Here is a 24,203-nt window from a genome sequence, read left to right as displayed (position 1 = left end):
CCTGATAAGGAGACCAAGGACCGAACCACATTAAACAATTTTGTTGGGCGTGAGCTAGCTAATGCAATAGAGGCTGCATAGAACTCTTTCTTTGTAGCCTTCACTGCCATCCCATAGGCTTTCATAAACATCCTATAAGATGTTCTTGCCTCTTTGTTGTGAGTTCGCCGCCATACTCGCTCTAGCCGTCTCAATTCCTACTTCTTCTGTCATAGCTCCTCTGTATACTAGGGAGCTAGTTTGGGGGGCGGAGAGGGCAATGGGGGCGATTTTATCGATGGCTTCGGAAAGACGGCCTTACCAGTCTTCCACTAGCTCATCCAACGAACTGCCAGGGAGCATCGGATCCCGCAGAGCATTCTGGAAACCAATTGGATCCGTAAGTCTCCATGGATGAGCATAAATAAGCTCACCGCCATTGCAGGGGTTGGGTGGGATATCCAGCCGAGCCTTCAGGACCACGTGGTCTGACCATGGCACCAACTTAGTTGTTTCCAGTACCACTCTTATCCCCATCCCAAAGATCAAATCCAGCATGTGGCCTGCTTGATGTGTAGGGGCCGAAACAATCTGGGAGAGTCCAAGTGTGGCCATGGAGGACTGCAGTTTGAAAGAAACAATCTGGGATAGTCCAAGTGTGGCCAATGTTCTCAGGACTGCAGTTTGAAAGAAACAGTGGCACATAGGGGATATTGTAGCAGTAAGAGGTACAGAGATGGAAAGGGGGAAGCAATTTCAAATTTAAAACTGGACAAAAGGATGGATCCGTTGTAATTAGCGAAAAGGAAATTAAAATAAGAAGAGGAAATCACCCCAACACGGCTATTGGGGTCATTATTAGAAAATGCAGCATGATACTGGGGAAGTAAAGGAATCGTTGTGTCAAATTGTTTGCTAAAAATAGGAATTTATCATACAGACATTGGCTCTTGAACACCTTAAAGACCATCAAGATTCACAGGGTATAAGCTTTTGAAAGCTCCTTTCTTAATTGTATGTGATATATCTTATTTGTATCCTTTCCTACTTGTATCTATAGCTTTGACTCTTGAAAGCTTATACCCTGTATACCCTGTAAATCTTATTGGTCTTTAAGGTGCTACTGAATTCAAATCTTGCAAATGCAAGGGTGGTGGTCTTCCTTTGGATCCGGGGCTGGTGTTACTAATCCAAGAGTTTCCTCAGCCCTTTGATTGAAGATGGGGAAGAAGACACTCCAGAGCTGGACATGTCTTAAACATGAGCCCCATTAGCTCAGGCTACTGTGACCTTGACAGAGTTCAAAAACTAAGCAGGGGTTGGTACTTGGATTGGAGGCAACCTCAGAAGATGAGGCTGCTGTGCAGATGAAGGCAATGGAAAACCCTTGAGTTTGAACTTCATGGGACTGCCATGAGCTGTCTGCAACCTGACAGCTCACTGACTTTTGCCACAGGAGGGCAAGTTGCTGACCTGAAGAGTTCAATTTTTTTTCTTGAGATGTTTCCAAGGAAGGAGTGGAACAGGAATGCCTATCCAGGCAAAGTTATCCAATGGACCCCTTTCTTCTGTAAAACTATAATGCTTGTATATAAATAAATTGTTATGCTAGAGCACTTCCTATTCCATAGATGGTATAATTGGTATTATTACTGTATAGTTAATTGTATGTAGATTCCATCAGTTTAAATCTACCCCAGTTTTATTTACTCCGTCTCAATCAGAATTCTTTGTTCAGAATGGCAGCAGCTCTGCAAAGACTCCAAGCAGATGTCCTCCTATGCCCTCTTGAATGAAAACCTTTGCTTGCACTAAAAGATGGCCCCCAAACTATCTTAACAGGCATTTCCTCCAATCAAAGTCTGTTAATAAGATGATGACCTATACAACGATCTTGTGCACCTGGTTGACTATTCTCGGTGTTGGAAGACATGACAGAATGCTAAGTCGCTTCTTCCGCTGAGTGGGAAAGATTGAAATAAAGGCTGTAGCTCTACTCCAGAAGGATTCCTGTGATTTCCTTGGTGCTTTTCATGAAAATCATTAATGTTGTTCTTTCAGCCTCTGGCGTCTGAAGCATTGAACCTAGTAAAATGGAAAAATGTTTCTCAACTTTTCAAGCAAAAAAGGAAGAAAGCCATACGGTATAGGCTGCCAAACTCTTTACTAGGGTACCATGATGGAACTTTCCCAACAGTTTTGCAATTTCTTGGCAATGAGAAGAATAGAGGAAGAGTATCTTTAATGTTTTAATTTTTTTAAAAAATATCTTTATTCCTTCCTTCAAGGAGAAATGAATGATAGGACACAGTCCAATGCTATGCATGTTTGTTCAGAAGCCCCGGACCCTGCAGGGATGAAGGGGTGCAGAGAATGGCAGCCATCTTTAATTCTCGAGCTCGACGGCTTCCAGCAAACTCCTTGGGGCTGCATGGACAGCCCATTTTTCAAAACACCTGGCCAGCCAATAGGCAGCAAGCTGGCTGGATTTGCGTGGGAGAGGGCTTTGCAGCCGGCGGACCTGGAGAATGCAGTCTTCCCTCTAAGAGCTGGTTGGGCCTGTTCAATACTTGGCTCTTATTCAACTTCTCACCCATCCCTCTCTGCATTACTGGTGGTTGGGGGCTGTGTACAACTGTTAATCTGGATGGAGTCATATTCTTTGGCTGGTAGTCTTAGTTTCTGTGACATGCACTTGGGTTTTGGGTTTGCTAACTGTTTTCTTGCATCAGATATTGTATCGGACATGGTTCCCTTTAAGGGGAAATGTGGCCTGCAAGCCACATTTGAGGCTCCCCTTAAGGGATCTTGGGGGCGGGGGGGGGGGGTGAGGCATGGCAGGGACATTCCCAGATCGGGTGCGGATTGGGCAGGTGTGTGCCCATGTGAAGTCCCATTTACTCTCATCCCACAGTTGCCTCCATAGCATGCTTGGATCTGTGCCCTATGCAGCTCCAATGCTCTGTAAGCCATAAACCAATAAAGCTGTGACCTTTTAAAACTGAGAGCCAGTTTGGTGTAGTGGTTACGAGTGGTGGCACTCTAATCTGGAGAGCTGGGTTTGAATCCCCACTCCTCCACTTGAAACCAGCTGGGTGACCTTGGGTCAGTCACAATTCTTTCAGAACTGGGGATAATAACATACGTTTGTAAACTGCCGTGAGTGGGTGTTAAGTTGTACGGAAGGGCAGTATATAAATCAAATGTTGTTGTTGTTGCTATTAATTCCAGCAAGTTATCTTGTGTCTTCTGTCACCTTGACCTCACCCCTCACCTCCTTGACACTGGGCCCAGAAGCTAGTCTCATTAAATTCAATAGTGTTTACTGCCAAATGAGTGAGTATATCATTGTAACCATAATCCAGCAGTAATGCTATGAGAAATTCATGATTGGAAGAAATGCTATTTGCATATTATTACAATCATAGTCATTATAGTCATTCTCTAGAACATCACATTCTGAGGTGGGGAACACTGTCTTTTGGAGATCTAGTTTAGTGCCGAGATAAGCAGGGGAAAGAAGAAGTCGCTTGTGAAATCACTGGAATAAAGCCCAAGTGGGGCATGTAAGTGGAGCAGAAAATAATATGCAAGTTTTGGAATTCTTCAGAACATTTCCTCAGGCAGCACGTTAAAAATAAAGATGATAGAATTGTCTGGCATGATGGCAAACTGGTAATAAAGAATGCATTATGGTTATATATAAACTCATCCCTTTCTAGCAGAGGACAGCACATACCCACAAAATTTAATTCTCTCTTCACCTGCCATGTCCCGTTGTAGCACTGAAATCCTTCCCTCTGCAGATGACATTTCAAATGAGTTAAAAAATAATAACTACTGAATGTGTTCTGAATGAATTAAGGAATAATAGCTTCACCCCCCCGCCTCACACTTTAAAGTTTTATTTATTCTTCACACCAGGTGAGAAATTTCAGCTCCGCTAAAAGTAGCTCACAAGATTGTTGTCTTATCCAAATCATTGCACGTAAGCAAGAGGGAAAGAGATATTAACAGATTATGAAGAAGTACTAACAGTATTTGAGAAAAAATATTCAGCTCCTGCCTGCAGCACATTTATGTACGTAGAGAACTTCACATTATCAATCTCATTTGGGCCTCATAACAATCCTGTGAGGTGGGTTAAGTTGAAAAATAACATCTTTCTGAGAGCCACCAAAAGTCTCCTACATCCTGTCCACGATCCATCCACTAGACTCCAACACTCCACACGCAGGGAAAAACTAAGGAGGAAGCAGAGCTAGATGTTACATGCTTGATATCATAGAGTGGATTGTACCACTTCAAAGTATGGGTGGGGGAATATCATATTTTAATTATTCTGTATAATACAAAATACCTCCCCAAATTCTCCAAAGATCTAACTCCGGCCTTTCCTTATGGAGCTTCTTTTTTACTTTTTAAAGGAATGGATTAAAAAATATGACTCTCTCACTGCATCTGATTCTACAGCTTCTTTCCCAATTTCCTCTTCAATAAGTGCACACTGCCAGGCAAGCTACAATAATTTGGTTCTATTCCAATTGAAGATGTTGACATTCACTTTCTTGTCGAAGTGCTATCTTTACACCCATGTGACCACTGCATCATGGACCTCTTTGTTCTGTAGGGTGTAAGAGCGGACTAGGAAGCGAAAACTAAATACAGAACATGACCAGTCTAGTTTTTTTAGAAACATGGTTTCCAGTATTAAATTATATGGCTGATTTGAATATATATCCAGGCAAAGTTATCCAATGGACCCCTTTCTTCTGTAAAACTATAATGCTTGTATATAAATAAATTGTTATGCTAGAGCACTTCCTATTCCATAGATGGTATAATTGGTATTATTACTGTATAGTTAATTGTATTTAGATTCCATCAGTTTAAATCTACCCCAGTTTTATTTACTATATATTGTTATGATTTTGTTGCTTATGTTTTCATTGTTGGAAAAAATAAATGATAAGATTTTTTTTAAAAAAACAGCCCAAGAACGTGGCTCCTGGGGCACTGAAAGGTCTAAGCCAAGTGGCCCTGACAATGTTGTTGGACATTGGTACTTTTGCACTTCAAACTGCAAATGTAGATCCCATTTTTGATCGCTATTCCATATGAAATGAAAGTTCTTCTAAATCAGCAGCTATCACATTGAACCCAGACCTCTTCCCATATGAGTGTCATGGGAAGAGGTCTGGCTTCAATGTGATACCTACTGATGATATATAATGTTAGATAGCAGAGAAAATATCTCTGCTATCGAACATGTGACATGTTACAATTCATTATATCCTATTAACATTCTACCTCCTTCCTTCCTCATTCCATGCTGTGTGTGGCATTGCAGATGTTCAGTTCTCCTCTGGTTAAGATGTCAACTCTCACTTCTGTTCAAATCTACCTCTTCGCAGCACTTTGGCCACTGCCGCATGAACTTCCTTGTTCCTCAGGGTATAAATGACAGGGTTGAGGAAAGGGGTGACCAAAACATAAAACATGGCAATTTGTTTGTTGTGATCTGAGAATGTGCTCGATCGGGGAATCAGGTACATAGAAATGACAGTTCCATAGAACACAGTAACTACCACGAGGTGTGAGGCACACGTGGAGAAGGCTTTGCGCCAGCCAGTGACTGACTGTATTTGTAACACAGAGAATAGAATGGCTGAATAGGAGGTCAGAACAACAGAAATAGGAATCAGGAGTACCAGGCCTGCCATTACAAAAACAATGGCTTGAGTGATGTGGGTGTCATCACAGGCAAGCTTTAACACTACTGGCAACTCACACATGAAGTGGTTGATATGGTTGGGACCACAATAGGAGTGGCGAAAGGTGCAGCCCACATATATCACACCAAAAAGGAAGCCCGTTGCCCAGCAAGCTGAGGCAAGCTGCATTTGGCGCCACCTGTCCATGGCAACAGCATACAGCAGGGGCTGGCAAATGGCCAAGTAGCGGTCATAGGCCATCACACCCAGCAGAAAGCATTCAGCAGTTCCCAAGGACAAGGCAACAAATATCTGGGCCGCACAACGGGTAAAGGAGATGACTCCATTTCCAGCCAGGAGGTGAGCCAGCATCTGTGGCTCCGTGCTGGTAACATAACAGATCTCCAGGCCTGAGAGGTGCATGAGGAAGTAGTACATGGGCGTCTGGAGGCGGGAGTCAAAGCGTACCAGCATGATGACTGCCAGGTTCCCTATGATAGTCAGTGAGTAGGTGAGAAGAATTACCACAAAGAGCAGAACCTGAGTCTTTCGGTGGTTCGACAGTCCCACAAAGATGAACTCTCTGACAGAGGTGAGGTTCTCAGGACCCATCATGAGGCCTTCTTGCCTGCAGAAAAAAGGGCAGCAGAGAGAGAAAGTGGCATTCCTTGAGAATAGGGTCACTCTTTTAGAAAATACATTGTTTTGTTCATACCAAACTCAAGCAAACACAAGGATAGTTTAAGTGGGTAGTTCTGTTGGCCAGCAGTAGAAGGGCAAGATTTGAGTCCAGCGGAACAGATTTTCAGAGTGTGATTATAAAAAAGCCTGACTCTCAGAATGTCTGACTCTTGAAAGCTTACACTCTGAAAATCTTGTTGGTCTCTAAGGTGCCGTTGGACTCAAATCCTGAAACTAAACACAAAACCACCTCAACTAACATCTGTCCAAAAAAGAGTCATACTCTTTACTTGGATCTCCATGATTATGAGAGGCAGTATGATTTTCTGTCATTTCCTCAGCTGAGGTCAAGATATGACTTACCAACTTCTGTTGAATGGCAATATTTCCAGCTGCAACTTCTCTGGGTATCTAGATATGGCCCCGCAGCATTAAGCATTCCAAGTTCTCCTTTATTCCTGGAAATTCTCAATAAAGCCATGCAGAAAATGAATCCTACAATATTTGTTTTTATATATTCAATGTTGATTAATTAATATGATATGCAGTGTCTTAGGAATAGAGATGGGCACAAACAGAAAAACAAACAAACATGATGTTTGTTGTTCGTTGCCATCCACGAACAGGGACTCATGAACAACCACAAACATGGCCCTGTTCACGAACATGTTCATGGTTGGCTGTTCATGGGGGCCAGCAGGCTCTCCTCCAGCCATCATCCAAGTGTGGTCAAGGTCCCTACTGCACCATTCCCAGAAACCTGACCTGAGCAGGCAGCAGGAAAGGTACCAATAATAAATAATAGCTCGGCCCAGAGCCTGGCAGCAGCCCTGGAACCTGAAGAGGCAGATCCCTATCCCACCACACACAAAGAAAATTCAAGCTGCAATGCACTCTCTCAAAATGCCAACAGCATCTGTCTCTCCCTCTCCACTGTTTGCAAAGCCAGAGCTGGGAGCCCCCCTCCCCCCTGGTCTTTGCTCTCTTATAACAAATTTGGAGCTCCACACTTGAAAGGAAGACCTGCCTATCAAGCGAAATTGGGCTTAGATTGGGGTTTCCAGGGCAACAGCAGGAGTTCAGACAGACTTCAGACAATCCCTGCCTAAGTTGCCAAGGGAATTGATTGCAGGTGCCAGACTGTCTGGTTTGATGAACAGCAAGACAAATTGCAATGAACAAGGCTTGCAACGACCACCTGTTTGTTTAGAATGGGGCCTTATGAACAGCTCATTCGCGAACAGCAGATTGGGCTGTTCGTGGCTTTTTTTTGTTCATATTGCTGTTCGTGCCCATCTCTACTTAGAAATGAATGGAATAAGGAGCTAGATTGCTCAGTTTTGCCAAAGCAAATGGATATGGCCTTAAATTTATACCTGTTGTATGAAGTGTATGATTTGTTATTTTCTCCTCTGCACACAGACCAGCCAGCAGAACCAGCTCACAACCACCTATAATCACACTTCCTCTGCTAAACAATAGACTCTGCTAAACATGGAATCATTTAACTAAGTTTCTGGGGCCAACATACAATTTGGTTGTTGGGGGTTTTCCGGGCTGTATTGCCGTGGTCTTGGCATTGTAGTTCCTGACGTTTCGCCAGCAGCTGTGGCTGGCATCTTCAGAGGTGTAGCACCAAAAGACAGAGATCTCTCAGTGTCACTGTCTTTTGGTGCTACACCTCTGTCTTTTGGTGATCTCTGTCTTTTGGTGCTACACCTCTGAAGATGCCAGCCACAGCTGCTGGCGAAACGTCAGGAACTACAATGCCAAGACCACGGCAATACAGCCCGGAAAACCCCCAACAACCATCGTTCTCCGGCCGTGAAAGCCTTCGACAATACATCGAACATACAATTTATTTATCAGGTTAGACTCAAATCTTTGAGAACCAGGTTCAAATCCCTGCTCTGCCATGGAAGCTAGCTGGGTGACCTATGGGTCAGCCTAACGTACTGCACAGGGTTTTTGTAAAATAGAGGAGAAAAATGCAAGCAACTATGAGCCCCTATTGGGGAGAAAAACGGGGTATGATTGAGTTCCTAAACATACAAAGAAATCATACTTTCCTTTCAGGTCTGTGGCTCGCTGAGCAGTCAATCCTAACTAAACTCATCTCTGTCTTCTGGCATGCATGAACAGAGAGATGTCAACATGACATTAGAAAACAGAGAGATGGGAAAGAGGGAAATTGCCCTTGACAAAGGTTTATTTAAAAGTTTATTTAACATACTTGTACCAACTTTATCAGATTAACATAAACCATAATTTCAAATATCTCTCCAAATAATGAGGTCACACAGATATCGGGGGGTGAGCTGTCCCAATCTCCTCCAACCCACGCAAATCAATTTCCCACCTGTTGAATATACTCTTACCTTTGTGCTTTCCCCAGTTGCTCCTTAACATCCAAGACCGAGATTTTCATGTCAATGGTTTGGATATAGTACTACAACTGCTGGATGAGAATCAGATGGTTTTATGATGCAAGAGGTTTGAAGACCATGAGGACACTCAATGGACTGTCAGTGACTTCTGAACTCAGAGGCATAAACGGAAGAACTAGCCATATTCTGAATAAAGTTTATTTCATATTTTTCATTGTTGAATGACAATATCATTCATACTAGAGATCTTTTACCTATTTCGTGATGTCAATTTGCTGGAGAAGCCAGAGATGGAACCTGGGATCTTCTTAATGCAAAACAGGTAGTCTGCCACTGAGCTCTCTCTTTACCTGGAACTTCTAGACAAAATCTGTCATCTATCCCATGAGGTGCTTGCTGGTTTGAAAGCCCTGCCTGTGGTAGCCTAAATGTGCAAGTGTTTTGTAGCACGAGAACTAGGTTTTCTAGCAGTAAGACCACAATAATTATCTGAAAACCCTCTGAAATTAATAATATACATAAACACCAACAGGTATATAGAAAATGTAATCATTACAGTCCAGAAGCACAGTGCTTCATTTACTCCTGCTGGAGATCAGAGTCTCGGTGAGAAATTATGATGGGAAACCTTTGTCAAGGAGTCCTTGATCTTTAAGGTTGAGAGAGAAGGCAATTTAGGTTGACCAACGCAAGTCCTCTGTTGTTTTGCTGACAGCAGGTTTGTTGTAGTAGTTAAGAGTGGCAGGACTCTAATCTGGAGAGCGGGGTTTGATTCCCCACTCCTCCACTTGAAGTAGGGTTACCAGCCTCCAGGTAGTGGCTGGAGATCTCCTGGAATTACAACTGGTCTCCAGGCCACAGAGATTAGTTCACCTGGAGAAAATGGCTACTTTGGGGGTTGGACTCTATGGAATTATGCCATTCCAAGGTCCTTTCCCTCCTCAAACCCCACTTTCTCCAGGTTTCTCCAGGTTTCACCCCCAAAATCTCCAGGAATTTCCCAAGCTGCAGCTGGCAACCCTAGTTTGAAGCCAGCTGAATTACCTTGGATAAGTCACAGCTCGTTCAGAGCTCTGTCAGCCCCACTCACCTCACAGGGTGATTGTTGTAAGGGTGATAATAACACTTTGTAAACTGCTCTGAGTGTAGCATTGGGTTTTCCTGAAGGGCAGTATATAAATCAAATGTTGTTGTTTCCAGGACCCTGAGTGCATGTTCTTCCTTGTTTTAAAAATGGCAAGGACCTTTGAGATGCATACAAAATATAGTCCCTGGATTCCAGTTTGTATGCTACTTCAGTATACTTTTCTTCTAGAAATATTTAAAGCCTTCTGGGGTGAGGGTCAATGCATCCTGGCTGATTCTACTTGCTAACTGCTCTTCAGATTAGAAAACTGGCAGCATGGTGGATGTTTCTTCGTTCTCATCACAAAGCTTTGGAGATTCAGGAAGATAATAAATGCTGGGATCTATTCTACAGAGAGTGCTGTGGTCCCTTGAGCATTGCACTCTCTGGGTCCGTTAATAGCCTGTTGTTTGTTTTCTCAGCATCTTTGTTTCAGAAGCCCTTAATGTAAAAAAATGGGAAGGATTTAAAAAAAACATTTCAAGAATGAAATGACCCTGGAAGTGCAATTCAGCAAAGCTGCAGCAATAAAGCCATTTGTTCCAAAGGGACAGAGCCTGGAGTGACAACAGTCAAGCTGGGACTGAATAGGGACTATGAATGGTTATCTCATTATCACAGGTAACTGATTTCCTTTACATAGTTGGGGTCAGGGAGAGTCCAGTGGCACCTGACGTGGGCTTTCGAGGACCACAGTTCTCTTTGTCAGATGCATCTGGCGGGGAGGGCTGTGGTTATCGAAGGCTTGTGCTGCAGTGGAATTGTATGGTCTTGGTGGTGCTGCTGGACTCTTTTTGATTTTGCTACTACAGACTAACACGGCAAACTCCTTTGAACCTTTACACAAACAAACTGACCCCCACATCAAAAGGAGCTGTTTGCATCTCCATATCAAAGGAGTTGTTTACATCCCTCCTCCCCTCCTCTCTCCTCCTCTATATTTGACCAGTTTCTCTTTTTGCCCTCCATGCATCTGACGAAGAGAACTGTGATTCTCGAAAGCTTATGCTACAATAAAATTGGTTAGTCTTAAAGGTGCTACTGGACTCTTTTTGATTCTGTATGGGATTGAACTGAAAATTACACAGAGGAGCCTTTCAAGTTCTAAAGCAATTTGCTTCTCGGGTCATAAAATGCATAGCAATGGGCTTCTGATCCATTGGTCATGCAAAGAAAAACACCACCTAGGAATCTCATTGCATGGTTCTGTTCCTGAGGAGAGAACTGAATGCTGCCTTACCAGAGGTGAGGAGGGGGAGCCACCAGGCACCACACAGACTCCTCCTATGAGTGTTGCTCTTTATTTATTAAATCCCCAACAGTTTAACAGATGTTATAACAACTCTGGAGATAGATGATTCCATGCCAATGGTTGACAATCCAAGGATGGGTCTTGTTAAGGCATCTCATTGAACTGAGCTTCTGCAAGAAATGTTGAAGAGTAACAACAACAACAACATTTGATTTATATACCATCATTCAGGACAACTTAATGCACACTCAGCACAGTTTGTAAACTTTGTAGACTACACACTTTGTAGTCATTATTCTCCTCACAACAATCACCCTGTGAGGTGGGTGGGGCTGAGAGAGCTCCAAGAAACTGTGATTGACCAAAGGTCACCCAGCTGACTTCAAGTGGAGGAGTGGGGAATCAAACCCAGTTCTCCAGATTAGAGAATCCTAATAAGTCCTGCTGCTCTTAACCACTGCACCAAACTGGCTCTCCAGTTTGCATGACCTTACTCCCCAACATTTTGTGGTTGGCAGCCATTTTGTGACCGCACCTACCACCCTGCGTCAGAATTCCAAAGGCACCCACAGGCTCAAAAAGGTTGGGGATCCCTGCATTGAGGGAACAGGATAGGAAGGAAGGAGCAGAAAGATTATGAGCAAGCTTAAGAGTTCCCTTCCCTTGAAGGTAACTAGGGTAGCTATCGCAGAGGAGAGGTGCAGATGTCTCTGGTTCCTACCAAAGTCAAATGGCTGTTTCTTCACAGCTGCCTGCCCCCTCCACTCAGCTGGCCATTATTTTTCAAATTCAGTCATGTTCACTGTGAATGGAAGTAGTTCTCCAGGCAGAGAAAATCTCAACACCGGATTGAACCAAGAACCTATGCGCAACACATGCCTTCTGCCACTGAGCCACAGATCTTCAATGAAATACTATGGTCCTGACCTGAAAAATGCATTCTATTATTTTGAACTGCAAGAAAGGTTGTCAGCTGAGACCACAGGGCAGGAGCATTGGTGGGGAGGAGCCTGGGAAGACAGCATCACATGATGCCATGATATCACTTCTGAGTGTGACATCACAGCATCATGCAGTGCCATTTCCCCCCATCCCTGTTTTGCTCCTGCCACATTATTGAGCAAGAACAGGGGCCAGAGCAGCAGGGATCGGAGGTTGGTTGTTGTTGTTGTTACTACTCCATCTCTTCATAAGGAAAAGTGTGTGTGTTTGCTGTATGTTTAAGGAAGCAAAAATGTTGGGATTTGGAGAGGCAATTAAGATGGTATGAAAGAGTAGAATCAGCTGAATGGAGAAGGAAGGTGCTTAAAAGGGGGAAAAATTGATGAGATACAAGTGCAAAGTAAAGAGAGCAATCCTTAGCAATCAAATCTCTTTCCATGCAAGGGGCTTCCTTCCTGAACAATGTTCTTAGGACTGCAGTTTGAAAGAAACAGTGATGCATAGGGGATATTGTAGCAGTAAGAGGTACAGAGATGGAAAGGGGGAAGCAATTTCAAATTTAAACCGGACAAAAGGATGGATCAGTTGTAATTAGCAAAAAGGAAATTTAAAAAAGAAGAGGAAATCACCCCAACATGGCTATCGGGGTCATTATTAGACAATGCAGCATGATATTGGGGAAGTAAAGGAATCACTGTGTTAAATTGTTTGCTAATAATAGGAATTTAACATAAGGGCTGTTTCCACACGTCTTACCTGACTGCGGAACATCACGCAAAAGACCCGGAAGACAGCGTCTTCTCGCGTGAAATTGCACCAGGAAGATGCTGTTATCTGGGAGTTTTGTTATCCTGGTACGATTTTGCGTGTGGAGACACTGTCTTCCGGGTCTTTTGCGTGATGTTCCACAGGCAGGTAAGTTGTTTGGAAATGGCCAAGGACATTGGTTCTTAAACACCTTAAAGACCATCAAGATTCACAGGGTATAAACTTTTGAAAGTCAAAGCACCTTTCTTACTTGTATCTGATATATCTTATTTATATTCTGCTTTTATCTATAGCTTTGAGTCTTGAAAGCTTATACCCTGTATACCCTGTAAATCTTGTTGGTCTTTAAGGTGCTACTGAATTCGAATCTTGGAAATGCAAGGGTGGTGGTCTTCCTTTGGATCCGGGGCTGGTGCTACTAATGCACGAGTTTCCTCAGCCCTTTGATTGAAGATGGGGAAGAAGACACTCCAGAGCTGGACATGTCTTAAACAGGAGCCCCATTAGCTCAGGCTACTGTGACCTTGACAGAGTTCAAAAACTAAGCAGGGGTTGGCACTTGGATTGGAGACAACCTCAGAAGATGAGGCTGCTGTGCAGATGAAGGCAATGGAAAACCCTTGAGTTGGAACTTCATGGGACTGCCATGAGCTGTCTGCAACCTGACAGCTCACTGACGTTTGCCACAGGAGGGCAAGTTGCTGACCTGAAGAGGTTGCACATTTTTTTCTTGAGATGTTTCCAAGGAAGGAGTGGAACAGGAATGCCTTTCCTGCATGATGCTCCATTTTAAACCAAGTAGATCACCTTAGCCCTTTGGAGGGTGGAGTCTGCAGGGATCTCTCCCTACTCAGGGTTCCTTGGAACCTCCACTGAACGTGAAGCTTTCAATTTGAAACTTTCTTTCCCTTCTGTTAGAGATAAGTATGTAAGGTATATTCACCTGAATGCTCCCTAAAATATCCACCTGCTCCCACCTTCTAATGTTCTGGGCAATGAGTACAAAGCCAATGGGAAGACTGACAAATCACATAAATGGCTTTTTTTAGTGGTGGCAGGAAGTAATATTATTCTGTTAACTTGGGTTGGAATTGAATGTGTGCCACTTTTTGATGTTCTTTGATTATACTGTGCTAACTGTATGTGAACTGAGCTCTGAGTTATATTTAATAGTCCCTTTGCCAAGATTGATGAACATTTACTGTGCAATCCTAAAAAGAGTTGCACTCTTCTAAGCTAATTGTAAACTTAAAAAGGTAAACTCTGCTAAAGTGCATCATTCAATAAATAGGTTAAACCAACCAAACCGCACAGATTTACGGCTAAAAGATGGAAGCAACAAAGTCACCATAAACAGCCGATGTGGTCTAGAAGATAGAGAACTGAATGAAGACTACAGAGAGGCTGTTTTGGTGCCCTTGAACCACCAATATCTCACAGCCTAGCCTACCTCATATGATTGTTGTACAGATGTGAGGACAGGAGAGCCATATATGCAGCCCAGGATCCTTGGGATAAAGGATGGGGTAAAATTTAGCTCGATATTAAAGGATTGGACATCCAGAAATTTTGAGACATCCAGGGCTTTTTTTCTGGGAAAAGAGGTGGTGGAACTCAGGGCCAAGCTACACATGACGAATGACACTTGAACAGCAAGTGGATTGAGTGGAGGGCAAGTGAACAGGGAGAAATACACTTGCCGTTCAAGTGTCATTCATCATGTGTAGCTTGGCCCTCAGTGGGTTGCCCTCAGAGAAAATGGTCACATGGCTGGTGGCCCCGCCCCCTGATCTCCAGACAGAGGGGAGTTTAGATTGCCCTCCGCACCCCTCGGTGCCACGGAGGGCAATCTAAACTCTCCTCTGTCTGGAGATTGGGGAGGGGCCACCAGCCGTGTGACCATTTTCAAGAGGTTCCGGAACTCCGTTCCCCCGCGTTCCCCCTGAAAAAAAGCCCTGGAGACATCTAAATACTTACGACATACAACACAGAAATGGAGAGGGAGAGGCAATAGGGATTATACCAAAGACTACGTTTCCTTGAAGGTTTCCAGTACTGAGATACATCAAGAAGGGATACATTTATTAAAAATAAATTTAAAAAGAAGGGAAAACTCAAGAAATGACATGAGTTCTTTGGATGTTTCTAAAAGGACAGCGGAAAGAGGCAAAAATTCAAGTCTATCTTTTACATTCAGCTGACATAAAATTTGGTAAAATTTCAAGGTAGGAAGCACCTACTGCGTTAGCCATTTGAGTGAGAACCAGGGCAAGATGTTTTGTCCCCTTCCAGAGGGATTCATTACATTTCTAAGAATATCTTCCCCACCCGAAATAACATTGATTCCAAACTGCAGAATATCTTACCCTTCGTGCTTCTCCCAGGTGTTCCACAAAAAAGCAGCAGTCTCGCATGGCACCAGTTTTTCTTAGATTACACAAAAGCTAGATGAGTGTCCCGTAGCAAAAGGTTGAAAAATTGTAAGGAAATTCTTCAGGTAGTATGTGTTGTTACCTGAAATATATGTCCCTCATATAAAGGGGCTACAGGAAGAAACGCTCTACATCCTGTTTTGAAAATTCTGCCTGTGTAGTATCTCGGTTGCCTAATGCTTATTGGCTAGTTCCTCCAGGATGGGAGGAGAAATCATTAAGGATTCTTCAGATGTAGAACAGCATAGTCAAAAGATAATGAAAGGCACACATACCCAAAGAACTGGATACCATTTTGCTAGCTGTCTCTTGCTGGGCCTTAGAGTCGGCTCTAAAATTTCAGAAGGAAATTACAATGCCTGATTTTTGGAAATCCTCCTTCTCCTCTTGGACATGAAGTTACTTTAGTCAGAGTTAGGGACTGTCCCAATCAGAATTCTTTGTTCAGAATGGAAGCAGCTCTGCAAAGTCTCCAAGCAGATGTCCTCCTATGCCCTCTTGAATGAAAACCTTTGCTTGCACTAAAAGATGGCCCCCAAACTACCTTAACAGGCATTTCCTCCAATCAAAGTCTGTTAATAAGATGATTCCCTTGGTGCTTTTCATGCGAATCAATAATGTTTGTTGTTCTTTCAGCCTCTGGAGTCTGAAGCACTGAACCTAGTAAAATGGAAAAATGTTTCTCAACTTTTCAAGCAACCAAGGAAGAAAACCATATGGTGTAGGCTGCCGAACTCTATTAGGGTACCATGATGGAACTTTCCCAAGATTTTTGCAATTTCTTGGCAATGAGAAGAATAGAGGAAGAATATCTTTAATGTTTTAATTTTAAAAAAAATCTTTATTCCTTCCTTTAAGCTCCAGCTTGGATTCCGGGCAGCTGGCATTCTGAGTAGCTGGCCAAGTAGCTGGATACGAGCTTCGCTGGCCTTTTGTTTCTCTGCTCGTTTCGAAGCAATTCTTCTTCCGGCCAGTATTTAATAATCCACGAATAAACGTATTCAAACCTCCATCTCCGATATCGTCAATAACAATGGGATATCGGAGATGCCAGCTGCCCGGAATCCAAGCCGGAGCTCTCCTCGCACCCAGGGGAATGAGCAGCGTTCATTCACCCATTAGGGTTTTGATTGTATATGCTCCATTTTGGGGCTACTTTGATAAATGTATACTTTTTGATGAATGCTAGTTTCATATGACGTTCATGTTGGGGACTCTTGTACTTGAAATAATTGTACTTGCTAACATTGATTACTGCCCACTGAAGGCTTCATAAATACAGACTAAATTGATTTACACGGAAGGTGTACCTATTCTCATTCTGTTTGTACTTCCTTGAGCTGGTGCTCTCTTACTGTTGATGTTATTTAAGGAAGTTTCCCTCTTTTGTGTCTGGATTCAATGTGATATCTACTGATGATATATAATGTTAGATAGCAGAGAAAATATCTCTGCTATCGAAGATGTGACATGTTATAATTCATTTTATCCTGTTAGCATTCCACCTCCTTCCTTCCTCATTCCATGCTGTGTGTGGCATTGTAGATGTTCAGTTCTCCTCTGGTTAAGATGTCAACTCTCACTTCTGTTCAAATCTACGTCTTCGCAGCACTTTGGCCACTGCCTCATGAACTTCCTTGTTCCTCAGGGTGTAAATAACAGGATTGAGGAAAGGGGTGACCAAAACATAAAACACTGCAATTTGTTTGTCGCGATCCGAGAATGTGCTTGATCGGGGAATCAGGTACATAGAAATGACAGTTCCATAGAACACAGTAACTACCACAAGGTGTGAGGCACACGTGGAGAAGGCTTTGCGCCAGCCAGTGACTGACTGTATTTGTAACACAGAGAAAAGAATGACTGCATAGGAGGTCAGAATAACAGAAATAGGAATCAGGAGTACCAGGCCTGCCATTACAAAAACAATGGCTTGAGTGATGCGGGTGTCATCACAGGCAAGCTTTAACACCACTGGCAACTCACACATGAAGTGGTTGATACGGTTGGGACCACAATAGGAATGGCGAAAGGTGCAGCCCACGTATATCACACCAAAAAGGAAGCCCGTTGCCCAGCAAGCTGAGGCAAGCTGCATTTGGCGCCACCGGTCCATGGCAAGAGCATACAGCAGGGGCTGGCAAATGGCCAAGTAGCGGTCATAGGCCATCACACCCAGCAGAAAGCATTCAGCAGCTCCCAAGGACAAGGCAACAAATATCTGGGCCGCACAACGGGTAAAGGAGATGACTCCATTTCCAGCCAGGAGGTGAGCCAGCATCTGTGGCTCCGTGCTGGTAACATAACAGATCTCCAGGCCTGAGAGGTGCATGAGGAAGTAGTACATGGGCGTCTGGAGGCGGGAGTCAAAGCGTACCAGCATGATGACTGCCAGGTTCCCTATGATAGTCAGTGAGTAGGTGAGAAGAATTACCACAAAGAGCAGAACCTGAGTCTTTCGGTGGTTCGACAGTCCCACAAAGATGAACTCTCTGACAGAGGTGAGGTTCTCAGGACCCATCACGAGGCCTTCCTGCCTGCAGAAAAAAGGGCAGCAGAGAGAGAAAGTGGCATTCCTTGAGAATAGGGTCACTCCTTTAGAAAATACATTGTTTTGTTCATACCAAACTCAAGCAAACACAAGGATAGTTTAAGTGGGTCGTTCTGTTGGCCAGCAGTAGAAGGGCAGGATTTGAGTCCAGCGGAACAGATTTTCAGAGTGTGATTATAAAAAAGCCTGACTCTCAGAATGTCTGACTCTTGAAAGCTTACACTCTGAAAATCTTGTTGGTCTCTAAGGTGCCGTTGGACTCAAATCCTGAAGGGGTAGATCCCTATCCCACCACACACAAAGAAATTTCAAGCTTCAATGCACTCTCAAAATGCTAACAGCAACTGTCTCTCTCCCTCTCCACTGTCTGTAAAGTCAGAGCTGGGAGCCCCCCTCCCCCCTGGTCTTTGCTCTCTTATAACAAATTTGGAGCTCCACACTTGAAAGGAAGACCTGCTTATCAAGCTAAATTGGGCTTAGATTGGGGTTTCCAGGGCAACAGCAGGAGTTCAGACAGAGTTCAGACAATCCCTGCTTGAGTTGCCATGGGAATTGATTGCAGGTGCCAGACTGTCTGGCTTGACAAGCAGCAAGACGAACAGCAATGAAGGAGGCTTGCAACAACCACCTGTTTGTTTAGAATGGGGCCTCACGAACAGCTTGTTTGCAAACAGCAGATTGGGCTGTTCGTGGCTTTTTTTTGTTCATATTGCTGTTCGTGCCCATCTCTACTTAGAAATGAATGGAATAAGGAGCTAGATTACTCAGTTTTGCCAAAGAAAATGGATATGGCCTTAAATTTATACCTGTTGTATGAAGTGTATGCTTTGTTATTTTCTCCTCTGCACACACACCAGCCAGCAGAACCAGCTCAAAACCATCTATAATCACACTTCCTCTGCTAAACAATAGACTCTGCTAAACATGGAATCATGTCAGCTAAATTTCTGGGGCCAACATACAATTTATTTATCAGGTTAGACTCAAATCTTTGAGAACCAGGTTCGAATCCCTGCTCTGCCATGGAAGCGAGCTGGGTGACCTATGGGTCAGCCTAACGTACCTCACAGGGTTTTTGTAAAATAGAGGAGGAAAATGCAAGCAACTTTGAGCCCCTATTGGGGAGAAAAACGGGGTATGATTGAGTTCCTAAACATACAAAGAAATCATACTTTCCTTTCAGGTCTGTGGCTCGCTGAGCAGTCAATCCTAACTAAACTCATCTCTGTCTTCTGGCATGCATGAACAGAGAGATGCCAACATGACATTAGAAAGCAGAGAGATGGGAAAGAGAGGGAAATTGCCCTTGACAAAGGTTTATTTAAAAGTTTATCTAACATACTTGTACCAACTTTATCAGATTAACATAAACCATAATTTCAAATATCTCTCCAAATAATGAGGTCACACAGATATCGGGGGGTGAGCTGTCCCAATCTCCTCCAACCCACGCAAATCAATTTCCCACCTGTTGAATATACTCTTACCTTTGTGCTTTTTCCAGTTGCTCCTTAACATCCAAGACAGAGATTTTCATGTCACTGGTTTGGATATAGTACTACAACTGCTGGATATGAATCAGATGGTTTTATGATGCAAGAGGTTTGAAGATCTTGAGGACGCTCAATGGACTGTCAGTGACTTCTGAACTCAGAGGAATAAACGGAAGAACTAGCCATATTCTGAGTAAAGTTTGATTCATATTTTTTGGTGTTGAATGACAACATCATTCATACTAGAGATCTTTTACCTATTCCATGAAGTCAATTTACTGGAGAAGCCAGAGATGGAACCTGGGATCTTCTTAATGCAAAACAGGTAGTCTGCCACTGAGCACTCTCTTTACCTGGAACCTCTAGACAAAATCTGTCATCTATCCCATGAGGTGCTTGCTGGTTTGAAAGCCCTGCCTGTGGTAGCCTAAATGTGCAAGTGTTTTGTAGCACGAGAACTAGATTTCCTAGCAGTAAGACCACAATAATTATCTGAAAACCCTCTGGAATTAATAATATACATAAACACCCACAGGTATATAGAAATTGTAATCATTACAGTCCAGAAGCACATTGCTTCATTTACTCCTGCTGGAGATCAGAGTCTCGGTGAGAAATTATGATGGGAAACCTTTGTCAAGGAGTCCTTGATCTTTAAGATTGAGAGAGAAGGCAATTTAGGTTGACCAACGCAAGTTCTCTGTTGTTTTGCTGACAGCAGATTTGGTGTAGTAGTTAAGAGTGGCAGGACTCTAATCTGGAGAGCTGGGTTTGATTCCCCACTCCTCCACTTGAAGTAGGGTTACCAGCCTCCAGGTAGTGGCTGGAGATCTCCTGGAATTACAACTGGTCTCCAGGCCACAGAGATTAGTTCACCTGGAGAAAATGGCTACTTTGGGGGTTGGACTCTATGTAATTATGCCATTCCAAGGTACTTTCCCTCCTCAAACCCCACTTTCTCCCCATTTCTCCAGGTTTCACCCCCAAAATCTCCAGGAATTTCCCAAGCTGTAGCTGGCAACCCTAGTTTGAAGCCAGCTGAATGACCTGCTCTCTCAGAGCTCTGTCAGCCCCACTCACCTCACAGGGTGATTGTTGTCAGGATGATAATAACACTTTGTTAACTGCTCTGAGTGTATCATTGAGTTTTCCTGAAGGGCAGTATATAAATCAAATGTTGTTGTTTCCAGGACCCTGAGTGCATGTTCTTCCTTGTTTTAAAAATGGCAAGGACCTTTGAGATGCATACAAAATATAGTCCCTGGATTCCAGTTTGTATGCTACTTCAGTATACTTTTCTTCTAGAAATATTTAAAGCCTTCTGGGGTGAGGGTCAATGCATCCTGGCTGATTCTACTTGCTAACTGCTCTTAAGATTAGAAAACTGGCAGCATGGTGGATGTTTCTTCGTTCTCATCACAAAGCTTTGGAGATTCAGGAAGATAATAAATGCTGGGATCTATTCTACAGAGAGTGCTGTGGTCCCTTGAGCATTGCACTCTCTGGGTCCGTTAATAGCCTGTTGTTTGTTTTCTCAGCATCTTTGTTTCAGAAGCCCTTAATGTAAAAAAATGGGAAGGATTTAAAAAAAACATTTCAAGAATGAAATGACCCTGGAAGTGCAATTCAGCAAAGCTGCAGCAATAAAGCCATTTGTTCCAAAGGGACAGAGCCTGGAGTGACAACAGTCAAGCTGGGACTGAATAGGGACTATGAATGGTTATCTCATTATCACAGGTAACTGATTTCCTTTACATAGTTGGGGTCAGGGAGAGTCCAGTGGCACCTGACGTGGGCTTTCGAGGACCACAGTTCTCTTTGTCAGATGCATCTGGCGGGGAGGGCTGTGGTTATCGAAGGCTTGTGCTGCAGTGGAATTGGATGGTCTTGGTGGTGCTGCTGGACTCTTTTTGATTTTGCTACTACAGACTAACACGGCAAACTCCTTTGAACCTTTACACAAACAAACTGACCCCCACATCAAAAGGAGCTGTTTGCATCTCCATATCAAAGGAGTTGTTTACATCCCTCCTCCCCTTCCCTCTCCTCCTCTATATTTGACCAGTTTCTCTTTTTGCCCTCCATGCATCTGATGAAGAGAACTGTGATTCTCGAAAGCTTATGCTACAATAAAGTTGGTTAGTCTTAAAGGTGCTACTGGACTCTTTTTGATTCTGTACGGGACTGAACTGAAAATTACACAGAGGAGCCTTTCAAGTTCTAAAGCAATTTGCTTCTCGGGTCATAAAATGCATAGCAACGGGCTTCTGATCCATTGGTCATGCAAAGAAAAACACCACCTAGGAATCTCATTGCATGGTTCTGTTCCTGAGGAGAGAACTGAATGCTGCCTTACCAGAGGTGAGGAGGGGGAGCCACCAGGCACCACACAGACTCCTCCTATGAGTGTTGCTCTTTATTTATTAAATCCCCAACAGTTTAACAGATGTTATAACAACTCTGGAGATAGATGATTCCCTGCCAATGGTTGACAATCCAAGGATGGGTCTTGTTAAGGCATCTCATTAAACTGAGCTTCTGCAAGAAATGTTGAAGAGTAACAACAACAACAACAACATTTGATTTATATACCATCATTCAGGACAACTTAATGCCCACTCAGCACAGTTTGTAAACTTTGTAGACTACACACTTTGTAGTCATTATTCTCCTCACAACAATCACCCTGTGAGGTGGGTGGGAATGAGAGAGCTCCAAGAAACTGTGATTGACCAAAGGTCACCCAGCTGACTTCAAGTGGAGGAGTGGGGAATCAAACCCAGTTCTCCAGATTAGAGAATCCTAATAAGTCCTGCCGCTCTTAACCACTGCACCAAACTGGCTCTCCAGTTTGCATGACCTTACTCCCCAACATTTTGTGGTTGGCTTCACTTCTTGTGGCAGCCATTTTGTGACCGCACCTACCACCCTGCATCAGAATTCCAAAGGCACCCACAGGCTCAGAAAGGTTGGGGATCCCTGCATTGAGGGAACAGGATAGGAAGGAAGGAGCAGAAAGATTATGAGCAAGCTTAAGAGTTCCCTTCCCTTGAAGGTAACTAGGGTGGCTATCGCTGAGGAGAGGTGCAGACGTCGCTGGTTCCTACCAAAGACAAATGGCTGTTTCTTCACAGCTGCCTGCCCCCTCCACTCAGCTGGCCATTATTTTTTAAATTCAGTCATGTGCACTGTGAATGGAAGTAGTTCTCCAGGCAGAGAAAATCTCAACACTGGATTGAACCAAGAACCTATGCGCAACACATGCCTTCTGCCACTGAGCCACAGACCTTCAATGAAATATTATGGTCCTGACCTGAAAAATGCATTCTATTATTTTGAACTGCAAGAAAGGTTGCCAGCTGAGAGCATGGGGCAGGAGCATTGGTGGGGAGGAGACTGGGAAGTCAGTATCACATGATGCCATGAAATCACTTCTGAGTGTGACATCACAGCATCATGCAGTGCCATTTCCCCCCATCCCTGTTTTGCTCCTGCCACTTTCTTGAGCAAGAACAGGGGCCAGAGCAGCAGGGATCAGAGGTTGGTTGCAATGGCACAAATAATGCAGTGGAGTTTCCCACATTCAGGGAAATAGGCAACTTCCTGATGATTTGCAGCGTTAGAAAACTGAGAGTATGGAGGGTGATTTTTCACCCTGAGATTTCAAACATTTCGATAGTCAGCACAATATAGAGGTGGGCATTCCAGTGGGCACGATAGTTTGATATTTCTCCAGCTCCTGGCCTGAGACCAACAAGGTCCAGATTTTTCTTCCCACTAAACTGGGCAGGTTTAGAGTCATGTGGTTCCCCTGTTGATCTCTTGGGTAAACTCTGACCCTGGGCACCTTGGCCAGAGACTACCCTATCCTCCCTGGCTCATTCTGGACTCTCACTTTTATCCTCTTACCAATACCAGCCCCCACCCCCTGGTTCCACTCCCAGCAGGTGTGCCATCATGCGGGCCACCCTTGGCAACCACAGCTGCCTGTGCTTACTCCCTGCTCCCAGCTGTGCCTTGTCTTACCTGTGCTTGGCCTCCCACAGCTCCACTTCCTCTGCTGCTGGCTCGCCCCACCTTTGCCTTCCCCCAGCCCACCTTTGGGCTGGTGGCACCCTGTCCTGTCTCCCTTGATGCTGTTTATAGCTGGTCCTTACCCCTTCTGCCGCCGACTATGGTAGCAGTTTCAACTCACCAGCCACTTATTCCTGGCAGACCTCAAGGTGGTTGCCCAGCCCTGTTCCCTCACTGTTCCCTCCACCACCACAACTATGTCTGCCACAGCAGTGGTGAGCCTACAGCCTCAGCTTTTGGGCTTCCCCTTGGCCTCCTCTCTACCGGCCTCCCCTGACCCCCCAGCATTGTATTCCCCCAATGTTGTGGCCAAGTCAACAGCGACCATGAGTTATCTGGGTTGCAGCCCAACTCAGCGGCTGCCACCGTAACCTCTCCCAAATTTCTTATCCCCACTAGAAGAATGCACACAGTGGCATGTAGGCCCATAGGAGGCGCTCTTTGGGCATGGAGGGGTGACCCCGGGAGTGTCCCAGACACCAGCCTCAGGGATGGACAGTATAAAACATGTTAATATATAAAAGATAATTAAAATGTAAGAATCAAATGGTCCATGGTGGTATTTAGTCTGTTAGAGTATGTTACTGCTAACATTTAAGATAAGAAGAAAATTTAATCTTCAATGTAAAACTCCAGCACTCATGAACCTTGTTCAGAATATTCATCTTTGGCAACCAGTGACTTTTTGAGACCCATGTCAACACTCATATTTCCTTTACAAAACTCATTACTCCTTGGATACTGGAGAACCTTCAGACCCATGTCAACATGCTTATTTCCTTCCCAGAAGCCATTCATCCTTGG

The 24,203-nt window shown here is 43.9% G+C and overlaps 2 protein-coding genes across 2 annotated transcripts; both read right to left on the bottom strand.

Moving 5' to 3' along the window:
* Positions 1-5,363: 5,363 nt before the first annotated feature.
* LOC129339648 (olfactory receptor 2D3-like) lies at positions 5,364-6,305 on the bottom strand. The gene has a single exon (XM_054994231.1). The coding sequence runs from the start codon at positions 6,303-6,305 to the stop codon at positions 5,364-5,366; it is 942 nt and encodes a 313-aa protein (XP_054850206.1).
* Positions 6,306-16,860: 10,555 nt separating this feature from the next.
* LOC129339647 (olfactory receptor 2D3-like) lies at positions 16,861-17,802 on the bottom strand. The gene has a single exon (XM_054994229.1). The coding sequence runs from the start codon at positions 17,800-17,802 to the stop codon at positions 16,861-16,863; it is 942 nt and encodes a 313-aa protein (XP_054850204.1).
* Positions 17,803-24,203: the final 6,401 nt, after the last annotated feature.

Source organism: Eublepharis macularius, chromosome 12 (genome assembly GCF_028583425.1).
Source record: "Eublepharis macularius isolate TG4126 chromosome 12, MPM_Emac_v1.0, whole genome shotgun sequence".
Taxonomy (NCBI): domain Eukaryota; kingdom Metazoa; phylum Chordata; class Lepidosauria; order Squamata; family Eublepharidae; genus Eublepharis; species Eublepharis macularius.
The sequence above is the reverse complement of the archived record's forward strand: the minus strand, read 5'-3'. Positions and strand labels throughout refer to the sequence as shown.

Bases quoted from the DNA above. Each gene is read 5' to 3' on its own strand.
- LOC129339648 (XM_054994231.1), bottom strand. From the start codon at position 6,305: ATGGGTCCTGAGAACCTCACCTCTGTCAGAGAGTTCATCTTTGTGGGA.
- LOC129339647 (XM_054994229.1), bottom strand. From the start codon at position 17,802: ATGGGTCCTGAGAACCTCACCTCTGTCAGAGAGTTCATCTTTGTGGGA.